This window comes from Mobula birostris, chromosome 10 (assembly GCF_030028105.1).
Source record: "Mobula birostris isolate sMobBir1 chromosome 10, sMobBir1.hap1, whole genome shotgun sequence".
Classification (NCBI taxonomy): Eukaryota; Metazoa; Chordata; class Chondrichthyes; order Myliobatiformes; family Myliobatidae; genus Mobula; species Mobula birostris.
The window spans coordinates 111074189-111098188 of NC_092379.1; the positions used below are offsets into that span (position 1 = coordinate 111074189).

Below are 24000 nucleotides of genomic sequence, written 5' to 3' on the forward strand. Positions count from 1 at the left end.
ATCCATGCTGAGTTCTGCCTATCTTGTCATATGCCTCCAGGTACTCTGTAACCTCATCCTTGACAATCGACTCCAACAACTTCCCAACCACCGATGTCAAGCTAACGGGTCTATAATTTCCTTTTTGCTTCCTTGCCCCCTTCTTAAATGGTGGAGTGACATTTGCAATCTTCCAGTCCTCCGGAACCATGCCAGAGTTTATCGACTTTTGAAAGATCATCGCTAATGCCTCCGCAATCTCCACAGCTACTTCCTTCAGAACATGCGGGTGCATTCCATCTGGTCTACATGTAATAGATACTCCATTTAAATAACATGGGTGCAGAGGTATTCAAAGCAAATTTCCTGTACATATTACATATTTATATGGTAATTATATATATGTCAGTCAATTTCACAGAAGAAGTATTATTTAATTGGCTTTATGTTCCCTGTGTGCCTCAAATATGTGCATAATTTATGTATGGAAATTGTGCAGTGACACTTGCCTTTAGTTTCTTTTTAACTCTGTCATTCAATAGAACATTTCAATAGAAAGTATTTTCAATTTGATTCTTGACATTTCTGGTAAGTGCAAGTAAAATTCAATAGAATTACTGGAGATTAGGTAGTTTTTGTTTTCTTTTTCCTGAATTTATTCTGGAGAATGATTTATCGTAAATCAATAATTTCTTGAACATGTAGCCTGATAGCCCAAGTGCACCATCAAACTTACAATGATAATTATTCACTTGCAGGCTTTGCATTGTACCCATCGATGGAATGATATTTTACTTGGGTAGTTGGACTGAAAGAAAGACTACTTAGTGATGTTGTACAAGAAATGTTTAACATGACACACAAACTGTTTATTTTAACAGAAATATTTTACAGAGTCTTATGTACAAACATTTATAATCAAAGGATAAAGGATGATACTCTACTGCAGTTGTCCCAATACGATGTCTCTTCTAATCTGTGATTTCTATCAGATCCATTTTATTCTGAAATGTTCCATAAGTTTCATGATTGGTCAAGTTGTCTTCTGATAATGCAGTAATGTTTCAGACCTGAAAAATTACTAAATTGTTGCTCACCATCCTAGCAAAAAGCAGAACTTTCTTTACTGAAGATGATAGGAAGGTGTAAAACAGCAAACAACATTTATTATTGCAAACCATGTGTAGTCATATGTCCAATTAAGTAAAGCATTTACAGTGAAATATAAATAAATGGACTTGAAAAGTTGATTGCAGAGTGCTTTCTTTGGAAGTGATACATGGCGCCAGTTCAGCGTGGCAGAGTTTGGACTGATATCATAAAGTTCTACCCCAGTTGTGATTAGCATATGGAATGAGGTTTTGAATTGGCGTTTGGAGTTGAAAACTTTGCAGTCCTGTCAGATATTGGATGCTGTATTGAGATGCAATTGGCCCATCTAAGTAGGTGAGCAATGAAAAGTCAAATGGTTTTCCTCATTTTTTTTGCATAACGTTTGATCTTATTATTTTTCAAAGTAAACAGAACAAGATATATATAATGTACAAATTTTATACATACTTTATACCAAGGAAATCTGTTGTTCTTGATTAAAATCAGTCATTTTGTAAACAATGTGACTTTCCTTTGCTTACGTGACAATCCAGTCATGAAAAAGATAGAAAGTGAATTGGAATGCTCAAAACCAATTTTTAACAGCATTCTTTCTGAATAATACAAATAATATAACTTTTTCTATGGCTGACCATAGTCCAACTTTATATTTGCATTCTGGTTGATTTAGCAAGTTGATTTTAAAACGTTTGGGAATGCTTGATAAGATTTTACACCACTCTTTCACAGCTGCAGTCACCACTTATTGTCATTTATGAAGCTGGAATTCATGCCATTACACAATTTCCCAAGTATTCTTGCTGCTCTGTTCTGAAAACTATGCTTCTGTCAGGCTGACTAAGATTGACTAAATTATGATTGAAGACCATCCCTTCCCTTCTCTCCAGCTCTAGTTAAGCCACACTCTTAAATATATATATATATATATAAGCTGATGGAAATTCAGAGTAGGTCTGTCATCTTCTGCAAAAGGAGAAGAAACAGATTCTTTAATGCTTTGGGTTGCACCATTCACTAAAACTGAATGGAGTCATTTTAACGTAGCACATCTGGTAAGAAATTATATCCCTTTTGAATCGCAATCTACTTTACTCTTCCTTAAAATCACCAACTCCTCTCAAGTAAAGCTCTTTGTGGCCAATGGACAAAAATTTTCACCCATGCCTGTGAACATGTGTTAAGCTCATATCCAGTATTACATAGAGTTTTTGTTGTTTATGGAAGTGCCTTTTGCATTGATCAATTCCTACATCAAGAAGTTTATTCAAGTGAATTTACCAGCATGCGCCATGTCTCTTTACTGAGAGGTGGATCGGATTAATATTCAGAACTTAGAAATAGGTGAAGACCACTGAATTCTTCAACTCATTTTGCCATTTAATTGGATCACAAGTCACCTGTGAGTCATTCATATTTACCTTCTTGCTCCAAGTTCATTAGTACTGTTGCCCCAAAGATAGGATAGGAAGAAATGTTGGTAAGACTAGAATAAATAATGAGAATTTTTGACTGTCATCTTTATTTTGCCGGTACATCATGGAAAGCTATGATTTTATATCACTCATGGCCAATCAAAATGACTTTATATGATTAGCTTCACTTTCAGATTTTGAAGGAGATTGCTTTGGATGGAGGCTTCCCTTAGTGAGAGATTCTAGAACAAGGTGACATAATCTCTGAACCAGGGATTAGATCTATGGAATTGAGTTCGGCAGGGATCTCTTCACGTAACTTGTGTGAATCCTTGGATGGCTAACCATCAGTAAATAGACAAAATGGAGAGCAATGGATTTTTGAAACTCAGGAAATTAAGGTGATGTGGAGTTTGGTGAAAAATAGAATTGATGAAAAGTGAACTGTTGTGATCTAGCTGAATGGCAATCCAAATTTAAAGGGCCATAAAACCTCACTTAGCTCGAACTTAAAATGTTTGCATTAGTACCTACATATAGCCAATATAGCAGCAAAAGCCACTGTTTGTCTGTTTTCCAATGTGAATTTTAGCAACATTCAGAGGTAAGGTGAAAGGTAAAATGTCTACAATAGACAAAAACCACAGCTGAATACAACTTGTCTGAATTCTTTGTATGTAAAGGGATGAGTGGATTGTGTGTCTGCATCTCCTGTCATGTACGAGCACACTTACTTGGTTTGTCTACTTGTTTTATAACGAAATATTAATTTAAAATGTACTTATAATCAAGATCAAAGTGGGAAAGAAATCTTCTTCAGTTTGGAAAATTTATGTGCTATAGGAATATGAATCTTAGCCTGCAACAGACTGCAACAATCATGGATTAATGTCTTTCTGAATGTACAATTTCACCTTAAGGGTTGGAGAAATCTTAGCAATCGCTGAAATGGCCATTTAGTTAGAAATTCTTTTAATGAAAAATCAGCAGAATTGGCTTTATTTTTGTTTATCAGTTTGATCATGTGCTATTTATTATTGTCTGAAATGAAGAGAAAGTATTGGCATGAATTGTTAATTACCTAGAATTCCGGATCTTACTTAAAAGAATGAAAACTTGCTGTTGTTTTTGTTTTGTTTTAAATAACTTTGTTAGTTGTTGTTGCAAAGAGTAATAAAATGTGATATGTGTTATTCAGTTTACATTCTCTTTCTTAGTTGCCAGGTTGAAAGAGAAAGTTTAATTTTGATTTTGAAATTGACAGGAGACATTTTCTGAGCACACACAATTCATTTACTGGTTAAACCTCTTCTAAATTCTCATGTATTAGAGAATGACACTTGACAATGAATTCAGCAATGGGCAACTCCACAACACAGCATGAAAAATAAATTAAATTTAGTGTAAAATACCACATATTAGGAGTTTTATAGAGTAGGCTTGTGTTGTTGACATTTGACAGAAGATAAATTGAGAAAAATGGCTTCTGAAGTCAATACACCAACTCTGAAGTCAATACAGCCTTGTGCAGCTGGATCCTAGACTTCCTGTCAGATCACCAGCAAGTTGTATGAGTGGGCTCCTTCACCTCCAGCCCTCTGACTCTCAATACAGGAGCTCCTCAGGGCTGTGTACTGAGTCTCCTCCTTTACTCCCTGTATACCCATGACTGTATCACCACCCACAGCTCCAATCTGCTAATTAAATTTGCCGACGACACTACATTGATTGACCTTATCTCAAACAATAATGAGGTGGCCTACAGGGAAGAAGTCATCTCTCTGACACAATGGTGTCAAGAAAACAACCTCTCCCTCAATGTCACACAAACAAAGGAGCTGGTTGTGGATTACAGGAGGAATGGAGATGGGCTAACCCCCATTGACTTCAATGGATCTGGGGTTGAGAGGGTAAACAGCTTCAAGTTCTTCGGCATCCACATCACCAAGGACCTCACGTGGCCTGTACAGACCAGCTGTGTGGTGAAAAAGGCACAACAGCGCCTCTTTCACCTCAGACGGTTGAGGAAGTTTGGTATGGGCCCCCAAATCCTAAGAACTTTCTACAGGGGCACAATTGAGAGCATCCTGACTGGCTGCATCACTGCCTGGTATGGGAACTGTACCTCCCTTAATCGTCGGAATCTGCAGAGAATGGTGCGGACAGCCCAGCGCATCTGTAGTTGTGAACTTCCCATGATTCAGGACATTTACAAAAACAGGTGTGTAAAAAGGGCCCATAGGATCACTGGGGACCCAAGCCATCCCAACCACAATCTATTCCAGCTGCTACCATCTGGGAAACGGTACCGCAGCATAAGAGCCAGGACCAACAGGCTCCAGGACAGCATCTTCTACCAGGCCATCAGACTGATAATCTCATGCTGACTTGAGTACACTCTATATTACATTGACTGTTCTATTTATTATAAATTATTATAAATTACTATGATTGCATATTGCACATTTAGATGGAGACGTAACGTAAAGATTTTTACTCCTCATGTATCTGAAGGATGTAAGAAATAAAGTCAATTCAATTTCGGTTTAAATCTAAGCACAATTTGTACCCAGGTCTATTGAGTTATTTTTTAATAAGTCCAGTCCCCTTACTGGTTATATTCATGTGATTCAATTGCCTCCTCCCTATGATGCTCCATGGGAAATATTTGGAGAAATTACAGATATCACAAGAGTTACATTTGAATCAAAGAGTATGAAATTGTTATATAAAAAGTTCCGGACTGTGATGCATTGAGGTGATCATAATATTATCTAACAAAATATCAAAACTGTTCTGGCCATCTGAGACAAACGATTATCCATCCTCAGCCACCTGGCGTGAAAAATCACCTTTCCAGTGTAGCGCAGAATCCTCAAAACTAATAGGTCTTTAATTTTATTCATCTTTTGTGTTAAACGAGATATTTGGGGCAGCATTATGATATAATAATCAGTGTGAATGAAAAAGCTTAGATAAGCCCTTGTCAACCCAATCACTCTCCAGTGCAAGGAGTATCCGCATTAAAACTTCAGGGCAACAAAGAATAGGGCTCACGCCTTCTTTAGCTTAAATGCCCACACTTTCTGCTTAGCACATGAAGAATGGCTAAGGTGATCTGTTTAGAAGTGTACCTTCATTTAAATCAGTGCTGCAGTAGATAAAATATTAAATTTAGCTATTATCTGCAATCTTTTCTTAAGTGCACAATGTGAAAGCTTAAAAAGAAAGAAGTCGAGCTGAATAATGGAACAATAGTGACTAGGAAAATTATCAAATCAGTTTGACGGTGCCATTGGATTAACAGAGTTCACTTTCGGGAGTTGTGCTGTCATGCTTGCTCCATCGCACCACTTTAATTTGCATTTGGAAGAAAGGTTTTATGTAAATAGCTGAAGAGGAAAACAGGCCATGGCAATCCTCAGATTATTATTTTGTTAAGGAAGGCTATGTCATCACAGCAAGCTAAGGCAAGAAAAATAATTGATTAAAAGGGAGAGAGGGTATCAAAGATCTCCTGTTCTCTTTACTAATACATTTGCTGAAGAATTGTAATCAACCTCCGCTGTGACAAAAAAATGTAAGGAGGCTGATATTTTGTTTGTAGTCTCCTTGTTCTTACTGAGGGTTCTGATCCAAATCTATTCATATTTCTCTCTTAATGGCTGGAGACCTACCATGCGTTTTCATAGTGTATTTCTTACATTTACTTTATCCACAATGTTGTCTCTATTCCTGAGTAAGTTATTAGTCTATTTTCTATGTTCTTTATTGACCAAGAGGAAATTCTACTGCCCCACTTGATAATGTATTTACCTGATAAAACAGTGCAATAAATATATTAATAATTCCAGGAAAATAGTCATCTTGGAATGAAGCAGGAATTGGTATTGATTAGAACATTATGAAGGTTTGGTACTATCTCATTGGGACTAGAACTGCCCAGCAGCTTCACCACAATTTTCCAAAATCCTTTGCAATTTTAGTTCATAATGGTTTCCCTTTGCCTATTCTTCGGATACAAACCAAAGTCAAAACATGTAAAACAAGTACATAAATGTTTTTTGACCAACCAAGAGACTAAACTGGTATAAAAACAGAAGTTTCTGAAAAACCCAGTATCAGGCACAATCTATGGAGAGAGAAGCAGAGTTAATGTCCAAGGTTAACAAACTTTGATTCAATGAGACGTTAGCTGTGTTTCACCCTCCTCAGGTGTTGTCCAGCTTTCTAAATAGTTTTAACATTTCCGTTTTTATTTCAGATTTCCAGTATCTATAGTTTTTTCAAGGTAAAGTAGTATATTGTCTTTGGTGACCAGAATGGTAAAAGTTACCCTCCAAAGTATTGACTGTCACATCATACTCACTTAGTCAAGGCTAAGGCATCTTGTAATTGATTAAGTAATGCTTTTGTGTATAGAGAAGTTCTCCGACCATTCTGAATACAAGAAGAATTGATGCCTGCTTCTGTTAGATCTTGCCAATAAGAAATCTAACATTCAGATCACAGTTAATGCTTTTACATACTGTTTCACTGGCAGTGCCAGAACATTATCCTGCACTTGTTTTGGCTCTCCCACATTCCCAGTCCACTGAAGTTGGAACTCTACTTTTAGTTCAAAATTATACTATTCCTCACCATTTTTATTCCTCCATACAGCCAGCAAGCTCCTAAAATCCAGCATCTGTAGACCTTCTCGTGTTTATGATATTCTAAAGTTCAAGTAGGGTATCATCCAAACACTCTTCTGAATCTTACTGTGTTCCTTTCACTTACTCTTTGTTTAAACCCCGATAGTGTCCCGCACTATGGGCTTTACTATTCATAATGTGTTTTCAGTAAAAAAAATATTTGGCAGTCTTCTCAACTGTATTTGATACAGTACCTGATCTAAAACATTGCTGGGAAAACATAAACTGAAAAATTGATCAAAATATACCAATGCCATAGCAACACTGTTAAAAATATGATTCATGATTTTGTATTTCCAATCGAATCAACATTGAACAAGCTGCCTGTTGTCATTCTACTTTGAATTCCTAATAAAAAAAGAAAAACATCGATTTATTCCTGCAGTCTGATATTACTAGAACCATATTGGTCCACTTTCAGAGCTGGTAATGTTTATAAATTCATCACTTTGAAGGTTTTGAAATGTTACAGGATTGGCGTACGTCAGTCCATTCTTGTTTAGTGTTCTGTAAAGCCTGGGTCTTCTGTTCATCTACTTGGACATAATCCACCCGCTCTTCCAGCATGGACGAAAGGAATGGCTTCTGTGTTTAAGATAGATGAAGTATCCGATTAAATGCAGCACTAGATTTGTTGGTTCTTCCACACATTCATTTCTCACTTGTTTACATTCTCATTTTTGCCTTTTGTTTTACTTTCTCTCACAGTCCTCTGTAGTTTTTCACACTTTTCCCACAATCACAATTTCCCTTGTACACCCATTTCCATGCCTTTGCTTTTGCACCTGATTGAAACCTTTTTTCCCACATTCCTTTCTTGTTGCTGCTATGGACATCTGCATTAACAGATCTATTCATTTGGGGAATATGTTATAGAAACCATCCAGATTTTTTTTTATCATTCATTCACAGATTTGGCATCACTGACAAGACCAACATTTACCTTCGTCGGTAATTTGCGACATTACTCAATAGCTTCCTGGTCCATTTCAAGTGACAGTTAAGATATAACTACATTTGCAAATCTGGGATGAGACACAGGCTGAAATGAATAAGGATGGCTGGTTTTCTCTCCTCAAGGACTTTGGTGAATTAGAGAGGTTTTTATGAACTATCTGGTATTTCTATGGTTATCATCACTGATACTTACTGAAAATTTATCTACTTACTTGAATTTAAATTCACCAGCTTCACTAATAGATTTCTAACTCATGTCTCAGAAATATCTTAAAAATTAAAACACCATGCCCTATGTCTTCACAATTTACATTCTAAAAACGCCACAGTAATTTCAAGCACCAATTAACTATTGATCCCGATCAACCAAAATTATGGCAAAATACCTTTTGAACAGGAGATGGAGATGTTGCATTGAAGTCTAAGGCTAGATAATCAAGGTTTAATGTTCGGGGCCACTGGGTGCTGCCATTACCATTATACACAGAGCTGGAACGTTCCTGTGGACAAGGAGAGGGAAAAATCAAACTCACTGACAAAACTATCTCACAATAATTATCATACATGACAAATGGCATAAATGTTGAAAACCTGAATTAAAAATACTGTAAATACTCAAAGTTGGCCAGAATTAGTGGAAGCAGAATTAATCATAAGAAATGGAAAAAAGTTATAGAGGACCAACAGTTCCTCTTGGAAAAGAATTTACCTTTTTAAATAAGCATCGACTCAGGGAAAAGAGGGAAGAAAGAAATAACAAAATGGAAGACCTGTAATTGGATTCTAAAACATCTTCAGAGAGGGTTAATTGTGCAAAGAAAGTTATATGATGATACAACAGATGATTCTAGAAGAACTGCATCTGCCAATGGCAAGATCATTACCAATACTTGTTTGATAAAATAAGGATAGTTGTATTAACTGGAGAGTTTTGAACTTATTATTGTGTTTGGACAATTGTAAAGAAACATGTCATAAGATGAGTTGTTAAATCTCAAGCTTCTGTTAGGCTTTGGGGAAAACAGCATTGGATTGAGATGGCTGACTGTGGGAATTCATACAGCAAATGATCAGTGTTCAGGACCAGATATGTGAAATGCATAATAGTGTTTGGCAAAAGAATGATCCACTCTAAATAGGTAATCATATTAAAGTAGAAAAACATTACAAATTAAAGTTAATATAGGTAAATTCTCGTTTCATCTGGAACAACTGTTTGGATGATGAGAAAGATAACAAGTGAAATGGTTGCCTTCTATGCTTGAAAGGAAATAGAGAAATGGTTTTGCTAACAGTTTTGAATGCAAAGCAAAGGTCAAGCAAGATTAAAATGCTGAAGAGTTCATTTTTTCATTCATTCATGAGTTGCATTGTTTTGTAATTCCTTATAGTAGAACATTACCTGCTTATCACCCTGATTACATCGGTCACAAAAACACTGTATACTTAGACAGTGAAAGAAGATATAAATTAGAAAAGGTTCATATTAAATTACTTTCAAAAATTGCTTCTGACAAGATACAACATGAAATTCACTTAAAGGAAATCTCACGCTGAATTAATAAACTTCATTAATCTCAAGTGGAGAATAATGTTGGGATATGGTAACAAATATCTCTGAACAGCGTACAAGACATTTTATGGACTTAAAAAAGCCCATGGTACTGATTGCTCTTTTCCTTCTTTATTAACTTTGAATTCCAACCTTATGTCCAAATTTTTCTTACTTTCCTGAAATAAATATGAATTGTGTTTTTTTTATCTATTTAGTCTGCTTGTGATAACAAATACTATGGTTCCACTTCATGGCTGAATAAAAAACAATAGATGTCCTCTCTTTCCTGGATTTTAGTTTGCAGGCATGTACATTCAGATACTTCCCCACGTGTCTTTTCAGTTAACTCATATCTGATAAATGCTAATTGACAGCAATGTATATTTTTCATTTTTTAAAACAATATCTAAAATTTATCTTCAGTAATGTAAGGGGTGGAAATTGGTCGATGTTTTTACAGGCATAATGTAAGAGCATCCAAATACAAATTTCAGAGCCACAGACAAATGAGATTTGAATATCATCAAGGCAAAATTTGGCCATTTTTTGTGAGTACAGGAAGACCCCCTAAAGTAGGTAAGTGGACACTCGCATATTTAAATGAGTCTCATGTCCATTTAAGTGCTATTCTCAGAAATTTGGCTATGCAGAGCAGAAAAGGCATTGAATTACAGTATTTACTCTGCATTTCCAAAGGAACCATGATCTGTTATTGGCCACACTATTCCATATGCATTTAATTTGTTTTACCATTGCAGTGTAATTTTCTTCACTGTCCCCATCAAACGTGCTGTAGAAACTTCTGAACGAACAATTTTGGTTTTCAGGTGTGATGCAGTTAGCTGTACTCCATCTGCTAAATTAGAAAAGAAAAAAAACTCAGGTTTGTAATTACACAGCATAGCAAAGAACATTAAATAATTGCACTTTGAAATCTAGGGGACCGGGGCTTTGCTTCCCTTTGCGCTTACTAAACTGAATAAACAAATGATTAATCCAATAATTAAACATACAATACGAATATGGTTTCAATTTTGTAAATGTTTTGGATTGAATAAATTTATCCTATCAAGTCCTATTATATCCAATTTTTTTCTTCCAACCATCCAGGACTGATCAAGCTTTTCTTTTATGGAAAACGAAGGGAATAATATGTTTTTGTGATTTATTCATGGATAATTGTCTCATGTCCTTTGAACAGTTGTCCAATAAATCTAATTTGCCTAGATCACATTTTTTTAGATACTTACAGATTAGAAACTTTTTGAAGGTTATTTTACCTACTTTTCCGATACCACATCAAACTGAAATTACAGAGAATATTTTAGGTTTAAACCCCTATCAGAAGAGTTTAATAGCAATTGTTTATGATTTAATTATGAAAATACATTTAGGTATGTCTGATAAAATTAAGAATGAATGGGAAAGAGAACTTCAGGTATCTTTACCCATAGAGAAATGGGAGAAAATTCTCCAACTAGTTAACACTTCTTCAATGTGTGCTGGACACGCTTTGATACTATTTAATGTGGTTCATAGGGCCCGTATGTCCAAGGATAAGTTAGCTCGTTTTTATGGTCATACAAATCCTGTCTGTGATAGATTTAATTCTGTGGTAGCTTCCTTGACACATATGTTCTGGTCTTGCCCTCTTTCGGAAAAATATTGGAAAGAAATTTTTGATATTATTTCAGTAGTTTTGCATATTGATTTACAGCCTCATCCTCTTACTGCAATTTTTGGACTACCAATTATAGACTTGAATCATTTATCCCCTTCAGCTTGTCATTTGATTGCATTTGTTACATTAATAGCCAGAAGATCCATTTTATTTAAATGGAAAGATTCTAATCCCCCTACCACATTTCAATGATTTTCCCAAACTACAACATGTTTAAACTTGGAAAAAATTAGCAGTGGTACCACTGATCCTTCGGTTAAATTTGAAGAAACTTGGAGGCCATTTATTCAACATTTTCATATGATGTAAGCTGACTTTTTCTGAATCCTTTTTAATAACTTTTTGTTTGTGTATAGAAGAGTGGAGTGAATGACAAATAATGATCTTAACCAATGAATCTTTTTCATGTTCAGTTATTAAGAGATTGGGAGGTTCAAATTAAATATGTTACTGGAGTCTGTGTCTGTATACGTTAACCATTATTAACGTAATCTCTTTGTATAATTATCATTGTTATGCTTATCAATTTGAAACTCAATAAAAAAGATTGAAAAAGAAAGAAACCTAGTGGACCAGGACACTCGGTATCTCCGGCTTGTTCCACCATTGTGGTTATTCTGTATCTCAACATCACTTCCCTTGCTGTGATCCATATTCCTCCTTATAGAGGAGGAACTCCAACTCATTTTTTACATCTGAATTGAAACTTCCAGAAGTTTTATTTAGTTTGGATAAATAATCTCTAAAATAGGTTGTCAAAAGACTAATCTGTAATTCATTTGAGCAGGATGTAACAATAATTGCCTTAGTTTTGCTCTGGAAAGCAGCCAGAATGTATCTACAGCTACCTAAGGCAGATGTGTATTATCCAATAGAGTCAGATTAAACATTACTTTAGCTCCCCACTACTTTAACAGGTACTGACGTTACCAGTTCTGTGAGGTACATATATTAGAAAGCCCCAGGATTCATTTCTAGTCCATGCTGGGCTAGTTATTCTATTTGGATTTCTTCTGTAATGTTTAAAAAGGAAGGGATAGCTATCCAGTGAAAGTCATCTAGAAGATATGTTTATCACAATGATGGGTGAGCATGCGATCAATGATAAAGTGCTTTTTTTCAGACTGAAGGGTTGAAGGCATTTATAAAAGGGCCTCCCGTCCCATGATCCTCTCCCTTCTCCAGCCTTGTATCCCTTTTGCCAATCAACTTTCCAGCTCCTAGCTCTATCCCTCTCCCTCCTGTCTTCTCCTATCATTTCGGATCTCCCCCTCCTCGTCCCACTTTCAAATCTCTTACTGTCTCTTCTTTCAGTGAGTCCTGACGAAGGGTCTCGGCCTGAAACGTCGACTGTGCTTCTTCCTATGGATGCTGCCTGGCCTGCTGCGTCCCACCAGCGTTTTGTGTGTGTTGATAGTATAAAAGAAAGAAAATATGTTTTAAGAATGAGTATACTTACAATGGCATACTCCGTGTCCGGTTGACACTAGGATAGTTCCAGTGTCCCCTGATTGTCGACAAGCTTGTCAGATCTAAAGGTGGTGGCTTGACTGCAATTTAAACCAGAATGAATGAGCATAGATTAATTGATATACAGAACAGTTGTAAACTCTTCTTCCGTATTTGGAAAAGTCAAAGCAATTTGTTGTTTCATTTGCCTTTACATTATTAATATTTTAAGACATCAATTTTTCAACTGCTGGTTGGTGTGGAGGACGTCAGTCTCCATACCAGCCCATCATTTGTGGAAACTGCAGCCTGGATTCCCTGTTTGAGTTATAGCTTACAGAACCTGTTCCCTATTTAACACCTTCGTCCACAGTAAAGCTTGTTGGCATACAATGTGTTTACTGAAGCAGTGTTATGCACAACAGCTTAAGAAAATGAAGCAGGAGGGGGTTATTTTGCCCATTGAGCCTGCTTTTCCTTGCCACCAGATCATGGAGAATCTTCTACCTCAACAATATTTTCATATCCATTGATCATATCATTATCATATCCATAGATCCCTGCTATATCCAAATCAGCATAACAAATCATGAGTAATCTCTGGATTATGTGCTAACTGAATGAGGTTTAAAGGTTGAGTATGGCGTGTATTTTTATATTGCTGTAAGAAAGTAATGGATACGGCCCAGTCCATCATGGTTAAAGCCCCCCTGACCATTGAGCAAATCTACATGGAATCTTGTCACAGGAAAGCACCCAGAACATGTTCTCTTCTCACTGCTGTCATCAAAAAGAAAATACAGGAGCCTCAAGACTCACACCACACAATTCAGAAAAAATTATTAATCCTCAACCAAGAGGCTCTTGAAACAAAGGGAATAACTTCACTCAACTTCTCTTGCCCATCACTGAAATGTTCCCACAACCTGTGGATTCACTTTCAATGGCTCTTCATCTCAAGTTTATTGGTTATTTATTTATTTTTATATTTGTACAGTTTGTTGTCTTTTGCACACCAGTTGAAAGCCCAATTGGTGCAGTCTTTCATTGATTCTATTATGGTTATTATTCTATTATAGATTCATTGTGTGTGCCTACAAGAAAATGAACCTCAGGGTTCTATATGGAGATGCATATGTACTTTGATAATAAATTTACTTTGAACTTCAAGTGCATTTCCAGACATGGATTTCTCATACAGCCTTTCACTCTTGGTGCTTCCAATGCCAGAAGCAAGTCATGCAAAAAAGCTATATTCCCAGATATGTTCCCATGAAGTCTTACTCCGTATATAGATAAGTATACAATCGATATTTGAAGTCACTCTTACTCTTTCTGCTTCGAGGTTTGAGGTTCCTGTTCACTGGAGGAGGTTCTATGTCTGTAGGAATTGTAGATAATGGCAAATTGTCTACGGTGACTGATGGGAAGGTCAAATTACTACTAGCTGGACTCATAGGAATGTAACCATCTGATGTGTAATCAGCTGCAGGCATTATTGGAGAAGACCCTGGATTCATTGGAACATAGCTGTCTTCAGTGCTGTCCATGGTACTGCAATGCTGCCCAGAGAGTTTCTGCATTAAGAGAAAGAAATAGTTATATTTACATAAAACCCAATTTATTTGCTCTACTTTGAAATGTACACTTGATAAACTAAGTACAAATGAATTAAGAGGTGCATTAGGCTAACCATATTGAAATATGACCCAGATTTTGGTGGCAGAATAATAAGGAACTTAATGAGCATGTTATCAGTGTGTAAAGATTCCTGCAACTTTTGGAAAGAAAGGTGAGTGTCATGAACTGCGAGTTGATCTAAAATATGAGATAACTTGCCTTGTCAAAATTAAAGTTCATTGGTCTCCCATGAATTTCAAGAAATTGTTGCCTTGGTGTACTGATTGGTAAATTGGTTTATTATTGTCACATTTACTGAGGGATCATGAAAAACTTGTGTTGCATACACCATTCATTCAGATCAAATCATTACAACAGGGAATTGAGATAGTACTAGGTAAAACAATAACAGAATACAGAATAAATTATTGCAGTACAGGTGGACAATAAGCAGTAAGATCATAATAAGGTAGATTGTGAGATTAGCAGTCTATCTTATCATACTATGGAACCATTCAATATTAGAACAATAGAGTAGAAGTCATCTTTGAGCCTGGTAGTAAGTGCTTTCAGGGTTTTGTATCTTATCTCTATTGGGAAGAGGTAAAAGATTGAATGTCTAGGGTGGGTTGGATCTTTGATTATACTGGCAGCCTTACCAAGGCAGTGAGAAGTAAAGACAGAGTCCATAGAGGGAGGCTGGTTTCTGTGATGTGATGAGCTGTCTCCACATCTCTCTGCAGTTTCTTGCAGTCATGGGCAGAGCAGTTGCCATACCAAAGTGTGATGCATCCAAATGGAATGCTTTGTTTGATGCATCGATAAAAATTGGTGAAGTCAAAGGGGACATGCCAAATTTATTTAGCTTCCTGAAGTAGAGATACTGCTGAGCAATTCATCGTTGAGATACACTAAGCCCCAGCAGATGGAGTTAGAGCAGAATCTAGCCATACAGGCATGGGTTTATAGGGAGTAGAGAGCTTAGGGTGCAACCTTGTATGGCATTAGTGTTAAAAATAATCATGGCGAAGATGTTGCAGTTACTGCTTACAGACTGCAGCCTGTTGGTCAAGAAATCAAGGATTAGTTGTAAACAGAAGCATTGTGTGCCAGGTTTAGGAGTTTACTGTTTGCTTAGAATAATAGAATTGAATAAAATCACTGTAGAAAGTGAGGATTTCAACAAGAAGCATTTTAAGTTTGGGATGAGTTTCTGTGATGTCACCCAACCTCCACAACCCAGAGAGGAGATACTCAAGTAAAACTTATTCTATGTTTACAAATAGCGACTTGATAATTTAAAATTAAAATGCTTCAATTATTTTTATATTTTTCCTTTCTGTCTTTGTTCTCAGCTAACTAAATCTTTTCTTTGTACCTGAACTGACTCCAGTTTATCCTAGTTCATTCCCCAGATCTTAAATTTGATTGGTTTGTAAGATAGACTGTCAGTTCGATTGTTCTTGTGACAGCAGTGATTATGTTACTGGGCAATTAAGCCAGCATTATCCCAGTGATTTAGAAGAGTGAACTCAAGCCTTACAAATGCAGCAAGAGAATTTATACTAGTCAAGTAAACAGACTTGAAAAAGAAAATCTGTTAAATACTGGACTATGATTAAAAACTGTTATCTATTAGGAAATGGAATTAATTCTCCATTACTGGACTGTTAAAGTGGTTAACTCCTCAATTGGCTAACACAGTGGTTTTCAAACTTTTTTAAGGCAAGCCATTTGGACTAAATATTTTGCCATGCAGTCCAAGGATAATAACTAGCTAATTATAAACCTAATTGTACATGCTATCAATGCATTGGCATAAATAAGAACCTGCATTCACACCACAGCTATTGAATTTACCGATGATTACAAATAGTGATTGGTTTTGAAATCACAAAGTGCAACTGTCATTGAAACAGCAGGCTCCATGAGAACAGCAGCTGGAACATTATACAGCAACAAGATACTTTATGTCCCTCTGTGCAGGGAAAGCCTTGGGTAAAATGAATTTTTGGAGACCCATTTCGCATATTACAATACCCAACCACTAGCTATGACCCCACATTGAAAACCACTATTCTACAATGATCTGGCAAACCATTTAGTTGCAACAATAATTGCAAAATAGCAAGTATGCTTTAAAGTACCTTCATTTTATGGGCCACAACAGCTGAACATACTGGCTCTCTGCCATCTTTCAAAAAGCAAGTAAGGATAAATAATAGAAGCTGTTTTTTTCTCTCTCTGCAGCCATGCTCATCTGGTGCTAATAATTTGAGTGGGCATGCATTCCCAGACTCTCTTGTTTCCCATATAACAGACATGGTGACACATCTGATATTTACTCTTCACACACGGTACTCACTAGGTTTCCGTTAAATGCTTCCTCTGCAATTGTTATGCAATTCCCTTGGTAATCAGTAAAAGGAAAGAGACTGCACTCTTCAGCATCTGAAACACAAAATTTGGTTATACGATTGAAGTGTACATCTTTATTTTGCAACAGACAACTTAAAAAAGAAAAGAAATTGTGAATTTGTGAATTCACTATTTCTTTTGTCTATTGTGAATCTCACTTCAAACTTTGAGCTTTTTATTCTTAAACCTTGACCCTACCATTGCAAACTGTTTAGCTTTAACCAAAGATTTGAGATCTAATAGTTGTTTCATGATGTACTTTGCCCAATTCTATTGGCTAGTGATAAAAATGATCTGTGAAGGAGTAACATAATGGACAGAGTCTTGCAGTAAGTGCTCAATAAATGGACACTTCCACGAACTTACTGTGAAGCTTTGCTCCCTAACTTCCTGTAAATCCCAAGTCATTTCAGCTAGCATTCTCTACAGAGGATTCTTGGATTGCATAAACAGAATAAGCAACAGTTTTATAAGCTATTCATCAAAGGATTATCTATTTTCATATTTCCTTACAACATAGGATCATTCAGCTAATCGGTCAATTGATTCGATGCTGACTCTAAGAGCAATCCCACCACTCCCTTTGTCCCATTTATTTTGGGGAAACTTACTTCTTTATGCACAACTTGCTGATTCTCCTACCACCCCAGCACTAGGAATACTTCACAGAGCCGAATTAAACTACCACCTAGCATGAAAAAGGAACTCATACTTTCCCATCGTATATCATGAATAAACTCTTCTTGGGCTTCCAGCCAGGTACAGGTATATATTATAACTGATATTTGGATGACAAACTTTGCCATCTTCTTCAGGAATGATGCATTCTTTGAATTTAATATCTATCTGGTGCTCATGTAACACAAATTGACACTGTGCGATGTATTTACTTTCCAAATCTCCCAAAGATGTGGAGTTGCAGTATAATTCCGGAGGAAGAAGGCAACTGAAAAGCAACCCTAGATATCCACGTTTAACCTCATGTATAAGATGGTAAGAAATTGCTCTCTGACGACTCTTTACTAATGCTGAGTGGAACTGGTTTCTCCCTTGCTTCCATAGTGAATATGTCTGTATTAAATTAATTGCCTGACGTCCTGACGAAGGGTCTCGACCCGAAACGTCGACTGTACCTCTTCCTATAGATGCTGCCTGGCCTGCTGCGTTCACCAGCATTTTTTTGTGTGTATTGCTTGAATTTCCAGCATCTGCAGATTTCCTTGTGTTAACAACAGCAAGGTTCTCATTTTAACACAGAGAAATACCTCAAGACCCTTTAGAGACGTCGAGAAAAAATGCGAACTATTTTTAAATTGATCAACTGTGATGGTCATTGAGAATGGAAACAATGGATCAGGTACAGTGAGTGGAAAACAGGAAAAGGACATCATTGTTTCACAAAGGGGGAGTTAATGGGCATGTGTGATAGAATAGATTATAGAGAAATAAGTGGGGAAGAGGACTTCTCCTAGAGCCAACATGATCTTCTTCTACTGTTTGCCATCAGAATGCATTAAAAGAGAACTTTAGTTGATGGACATCCGATGAGGAAAAGTTGCACATAAGAATCCCAAGAGTAGCCAAAGTGACAAATGTCTGGATAAGGGTTTCAGCAGAGGGTGGGGCCAGGTGAGGCAATTTACTGGAGACAGTCGCTGCAACGGAAGAAATATGGCAGTCAGAAGATCATTTTAGGGTCAAGTAGTCTGCAGAACTTGGAAGAGATCTGGTTTGGTCTGACTGATACAGCATTTGGAGCAGAAGCTAGTTTATTAGCAAGAGATTCCGTTTGGGTATGATATATAAAACAACGCCAAGCATTAAAAACTGTAGCATACCTTTTTGGATTATCTCTGAATACTTGGGAATATTATTAACAGGTATCTATAAATTAAATAAACATTATGCATGTGAATGGTGAAAATCTCCACAACAATATTACCTCTCCAATATCTTGTTTTCTCCAGACTTGAAAGAGGAATTCTTTTGGGTACTGGAGCTGGATTCACAGCATAAGCACCATCTCCATTCTCAACCAGTTTGTGTGTCTTTTCACGGTCAGTAAGCTGGTTTGGCTTTGGTGGCCGTGGAGGTGGGGTGTTTGATAAAAGGTGAATCCCCGTTACCCCAAAAGGTAATGTATTGTGGTTTTTGTCAAAGTTAAAGATCTGTGAGAATGAATAAACGGACAATGGAGACGAAGAAGCAGAAGAAGGTCCACTGTGATCCTGGCTGGGAAGGATGACCATCTGTGAATCCTGCAAGTTTTTGTACAGTGGTACATTGCAACACAACTGTGTTGGGGTGCTGCTCTTGGGCTGTAGATTCTCTTGAATATCTTCTGATCCCGGCAACTCAAAGGAATGATCGAACGATTTGTCACATGGAGAACAACTGTTGCTTCTGCAAAAAGAAAATTACCTGATTTAGAAAGTGTATCGTGTGTTATTCTCAGGATTCTCAGAAATGGCCCCAAACACATCAGATGCCCTAGTCGTAAATGTAGAGGTTGTTATAATGGAGGCATTTCACAGATGCCAAGATCTCATGAACAAAGGTGAGTCAGGAAGATGTTTCACTCCAGTTAGACTGCAATTAGGCCGCACCTGGAGTATTTCATACAGTTTTCGTCACACCATTATAGGAAGGATTTCGAAGCTTTGGAGAGAGTGCAGAAGAGGTTTATCAGAATGCTACCTGGATCAGAGGACATGAGCTATAATGAGAGTTTGGACAACCTTAGGTTGTTTTCTCTGGAGTGGCGAAGGCTGAGGGGAGATACAACGGAGGTGTAGAAGATAATGAAGTGCATAGATAGAGTAGATGGACAGTATCTTTTCCAAGGGTAGAAATGTCTAATACTAGAGGGCATGCATTTAAGGTGAAGGGGGTAAGTTCAAGTAAGTTTTTTTTTACACAGAGAGTGTTGGATGCCTGGAATGCGCTGCCTGGTGTGGTGATAGGGACAAATACATTAGGGACTTTTAAGAGATATTTAGATGGGCACATCATTGTGAGGAAAATGCAAGGATATTGACATTATGTAGGCAGAAGGGATTAGTTTTGTTGCCCATTCAATAACTAACTTAAATGGTTTGGCACAACATTGTGATTTGAAGGGCCTGTTCCTGCGTTATATTATACTTTTACTTTATACTTTATACTTTATTGTCGCCAAACAATTGATACTAGAACGTACAATCATCACAGCGATATATTATTCTGCGCTTCGCGCTCCCTGGAGTACAAATTGATAGTAAGTATTAAAAATTTAAATTATAAATCATAAATAGAAAATAGAAAATGGAAAGTAAGGTAGTGCAAAAAAAAAAACCCAAGAGGCTGGTCTGGATATTTGGAGGGTACGGCCCAGATCCGGGTCAGGATCCTACTTTCTATATCCTACGTTCTATGTTCTGTGTTCTATGAGATGGGAGATCTATATTCAATCTGGGAGAGAAATATTCACCAGAACATAGGTAAATGTTGTTCTTCTTCAAGTGAAAAATGCACCACGTATACTTTCTTGCACAGTCAGCTCAGTTTTGTTCGGAAGTCCTAACACAGAAATTTAACCCACAGCCATAAGAAAAGCTGATCAGGGTACCACATAGCTATTGGAAACTTAAGATACTTCTGAACATATTGTATCATTTCAGGTCTGTATAAACAGAATGCAAGACAAGCTTTTCACTGTACTTTGGTATGTGTGACAATAAAGCAATAATCAGATACTCAGTATTGACACCCTATAGTTGAGATTTCACTAAAAAAAAATCTCAGCACCAGTGAAAACGTTGTCCCTCAAAAACTTGATAAGATTGCAAATGACCTGTGGCCCTTATGGATATACTGACCTTGACAAGCTGATTTGGAGCACGTTCTGTTCAGAGTGAGATGGAAATGACTGACTTATGCCTCTTCTGCAGAAAAGGCAACACTGCCCTCAGCTCAGGGAAGCAAAAGTCAGCCCAGGTGCTCATTTACAATTGCTAGCGATGAAGCTCTACTGGACAATATGTTGCCAAGAAAAGGAGTAGTCAGAGTTCTGAAATCCCCAACAGAGAAATTTCATGCAATTATTCACCATTCGGATTTGAGTATATAGACTAGTTAAGAAAGCAGAAATGACAAAGCCAGAAGAATCACAACAGTAGTGTAATAGGAGAGAAGGGGAAAATTAGAAGAAATAGTCGACTGCTGGTATTCATTGACATTCTGGCAGCAATTATATCAGCTTAAATGATAAAATGCCTGCATAGCATTCTATAAATTAAATAAAGTGAGACAGTATAGAATGTATAGGAAATGAGTAAGATTGATAACCCTCTAAAGAAAAAAAAAAGTGGCTAAAGTGGCTAGCTTTCCTTATAAAGAAATCATTGGTGACCAGTAGCCTTCTATTACAAAAACTTAATTTGTGAAGTCTTTTCAGATCTTTTACCTGGCAGTATCTATTGATTTGGTCTCGCATTGGGATAAAATAAGATAATCCAGAGGCATGGAAGCAGACAGCGTGGAGTCTGATTCACTTCTCCTGGAGCCAGCTTCAGTTCCAGAATCTTGAGATGAGGGAAACTGGTCTCTACTCGCTGACTGCTGTGTATGAGTTGAAACAGCAGGAGATGGTTGGAGTGATGAGGAGGTAGTTGGAGAAGAACTGCCAAGGGAATCTGAAAGAAAAATGTTTATTATTCTGCTGCACACTGAACATTCTTATTAACATAGTCGGTGGGAAGATTATCACCATCTTTCTCAACCTCTCCAACCCACAAGTCACAAACCATCCCAACCTGAACATAGTATAGTGGAGTAAAGGGAATTACAGAGGCAAGAGAGAGGATCTGGAAAAAGTTGATTGAAAAGGGACACTAGCAGGGATGACAGCAGAGCAACAATGGCTGGAGTTTCTGGGAGCAATTTGAATGGCACAGGATAGATACATCACAAAAAGGAAGAAGTATTCTAAAGGAAGGATGACACAACCATGGCTGACAAGAGAAGTCAGAGCCAACATAAAAGCAAAAGGAAGAGCATATAACTGAGCAAAAGGTTAGAGGAAAGTTAGGGGATTGGGAAGCTTTTAATAACCAACAGAAGGCAACTAAAACACTATTAAGGGGAGAAGAGATGAAATATGAAGGTAAACTAGACAATAATATAAAAGAGGATACCAAACGTTTTTTCAGATATATATAGAGTAAAAGAGAGGTGACAGTAAACATTGGACCGCTGGAAAATTATGCTGGATAAGTAGTAATTGGGGGGTGGGGGGAAACAAGGAAATGGCAGATGAACCAAATGAGTATTTAGCATCAGTCTTCACTGTGGAAGAGACTGGCAGAACGCTGGATGTTCCAGAGTTTCAGGAGGCAGAAGTGAGTGCAGTTGCACCGGAGAGAAGCTGCTTGGGACGCTGAAAGGTCTGAAGGTAGATAAGTCACCTGGACCAAATAGACTACACCCAAGGGTTCTGAAAGAGATATCTGAAGAGATTGTGAAGGTATTAGTAATAACCTTTCAAGAATCACTAAATTCTGGAATGTTTCCAGAGTACTGGAAAATTGCAAATGTCACTCCACTCTTTACGAAGGGTAGGAGGCAAAAGGAAGGAAATTATAGGCCAGTTAGCCTGACCTAAGTGGTTGGGAAGATGTTGGAGTCGTTTTTTAAGGATGAGTTTTTGGTGTATTTGGAGGCACATGATAAAATAGGCCAAAGTCAGCATGGTTTCCTTAAAGGAAAATCTTGTCTGACAAATCCGTTGAAATCCTTTGAAGAATTAACAAGCAGGACAGACAAAGGAGAATCAGTGGATGTTGTACTCAGATTTCCAAAAGGCCTTTGAAAAGGTGCCACATATGAAGCTGCTTAACAAGATAATGTAAGAGCCTCTGGTATTACAGGAATGACACTAGCATTAGCTGATTGGCAGGAGACAAAGAATGGGAATAAAGGGAGCCTTTACTGGTTGACTGCCAGGAACTAGTGATGTTCTGCAGGGGTCAGTATTGGAACCACTTCCTTTTATATTTTATATTAATGATTTGGATGACAGAACTGATGGCTTTGTGACCAAATTTGTGAATGATTCAAAGATAAGTGGAGGGGCAGGTAGTTTTGAAGAAGCAGGAAGGCTGCAGAAGGACTAAGACAGGTTAGGAGAATGGGCAAAGAAGGGATAGATGGGATACTGTGTTGGGAAGTGTTTGGTCATGTACCTTGGTTAAAGGAAAAAAAGTATGGAATATTTTCTAAATGGGGAGAATATTCAAATATCTGAGGTGCAAATGACTTGGGAGTCCTCGTGCAGGATTCCCTAAAGGATAATTTGCAGGTTGGGTTGGCGGTGAGGAAGGCAAATGCAATGTTAGAATATAAAAACAACAATGTAATCCTGAGGCTTTATAAAGGACTGGTGAGGCTTTGCTTGGAGTATTCTGAGCAGTCTAGGGACCCTTTTCTAAGAAAGGATGTGTTGACATTGAAGAGGGTTCAAAGGAGGTTTATGAAAATGATTCTGAGATTGAAAGGTTTGTCCTGTGAGGAGTGTTTGTTGACTCTGGACTTGGACTCGCTGGAATTTAGAAGAATGAGGTAGGATCTCGTTGAAACCTATCAAATGGAGAAATGCCTAGACAGAGTGGATGTGGGGTGATGTTTCCTATAGTGGGTGATTCTAGGACCAGAGGGCACAGCCTCAGAATAGAGAGACATCCATCTAGAACTGAGATGAGGAGGAATTTCTTCAGCCAGAGGGTGGTGAATCTGCCGAATTCATTGCCACAGGCGGCTGTAGAGGCCAGGTCATTGGCTGTATTTAAAGTGGAGGTTGCTAGATTCTTTATAAGTCAGGGCGTGAGAGGTTATGAGGAGAAGGCAGAAATGAGGTTGGGAGGGAAATGGATCAGTCATGAGCAAATGACAGAGAAGGCTCAATGGGCTGAATGGCCTAATTCTGCTCCAATGTCTTATGGCCCTTATGGTCTTATTAGTGCTTGTTCATCCATGCCAGCTTAAAATCCTTGAACATCCTGCCTTGCCAAATGAACTTGTGTGAGCATCTTCACTCCACAGAGGGCAGGAGTTCAAGAAGAAATAGCTAAGTGTGATCTTTCAAGC

The 24000-nt window shown here is 37.4% G+C and overlaps 1 protein-coding gene across 1 annotated transcript in view; it reads right to left on the reverse strand.

Moving 5' to 3' along the window:
• Positions 1-826: 826 nt before the first annotated feature.
• gab3 (GRB2 associated binding protein 3) overlaps positions 827-24000 on the reverse strand; it is a 130126-nt gene continuing 106952 nt past the window's right edge. The window contains exons 3-10 of the mRNA XM_072270831.1: positions 21323-21551; positions 18821-19281; positions 16826-16911; positions 14171-14417; positions 12851-12941; positions 10461-10566; positions 8542-8655; positions 827-7783 (exon numbers count right to left, since the gene is read on the reverse strand). Of these exons, the coding sequence (XP_072126932.1) occupies positions 7643-7783; positions 8542-8655; positions 10461-10566; positions 12851-12941; positions 14171-14417; positions 16826-16911; positions 18821-19281; positions 21323-21551 (1475 nt within the window). The 3' untranslated portion in view covers positions 827-7642. The remainder of the gene's footprint in view (positions 7784-8541; positions 8656-10460; positions 10567-12850; positions 12942-14170; positions 14418-16825; positions 16912-18820; positions 19282-21322; positions 21552-24000) is intronic.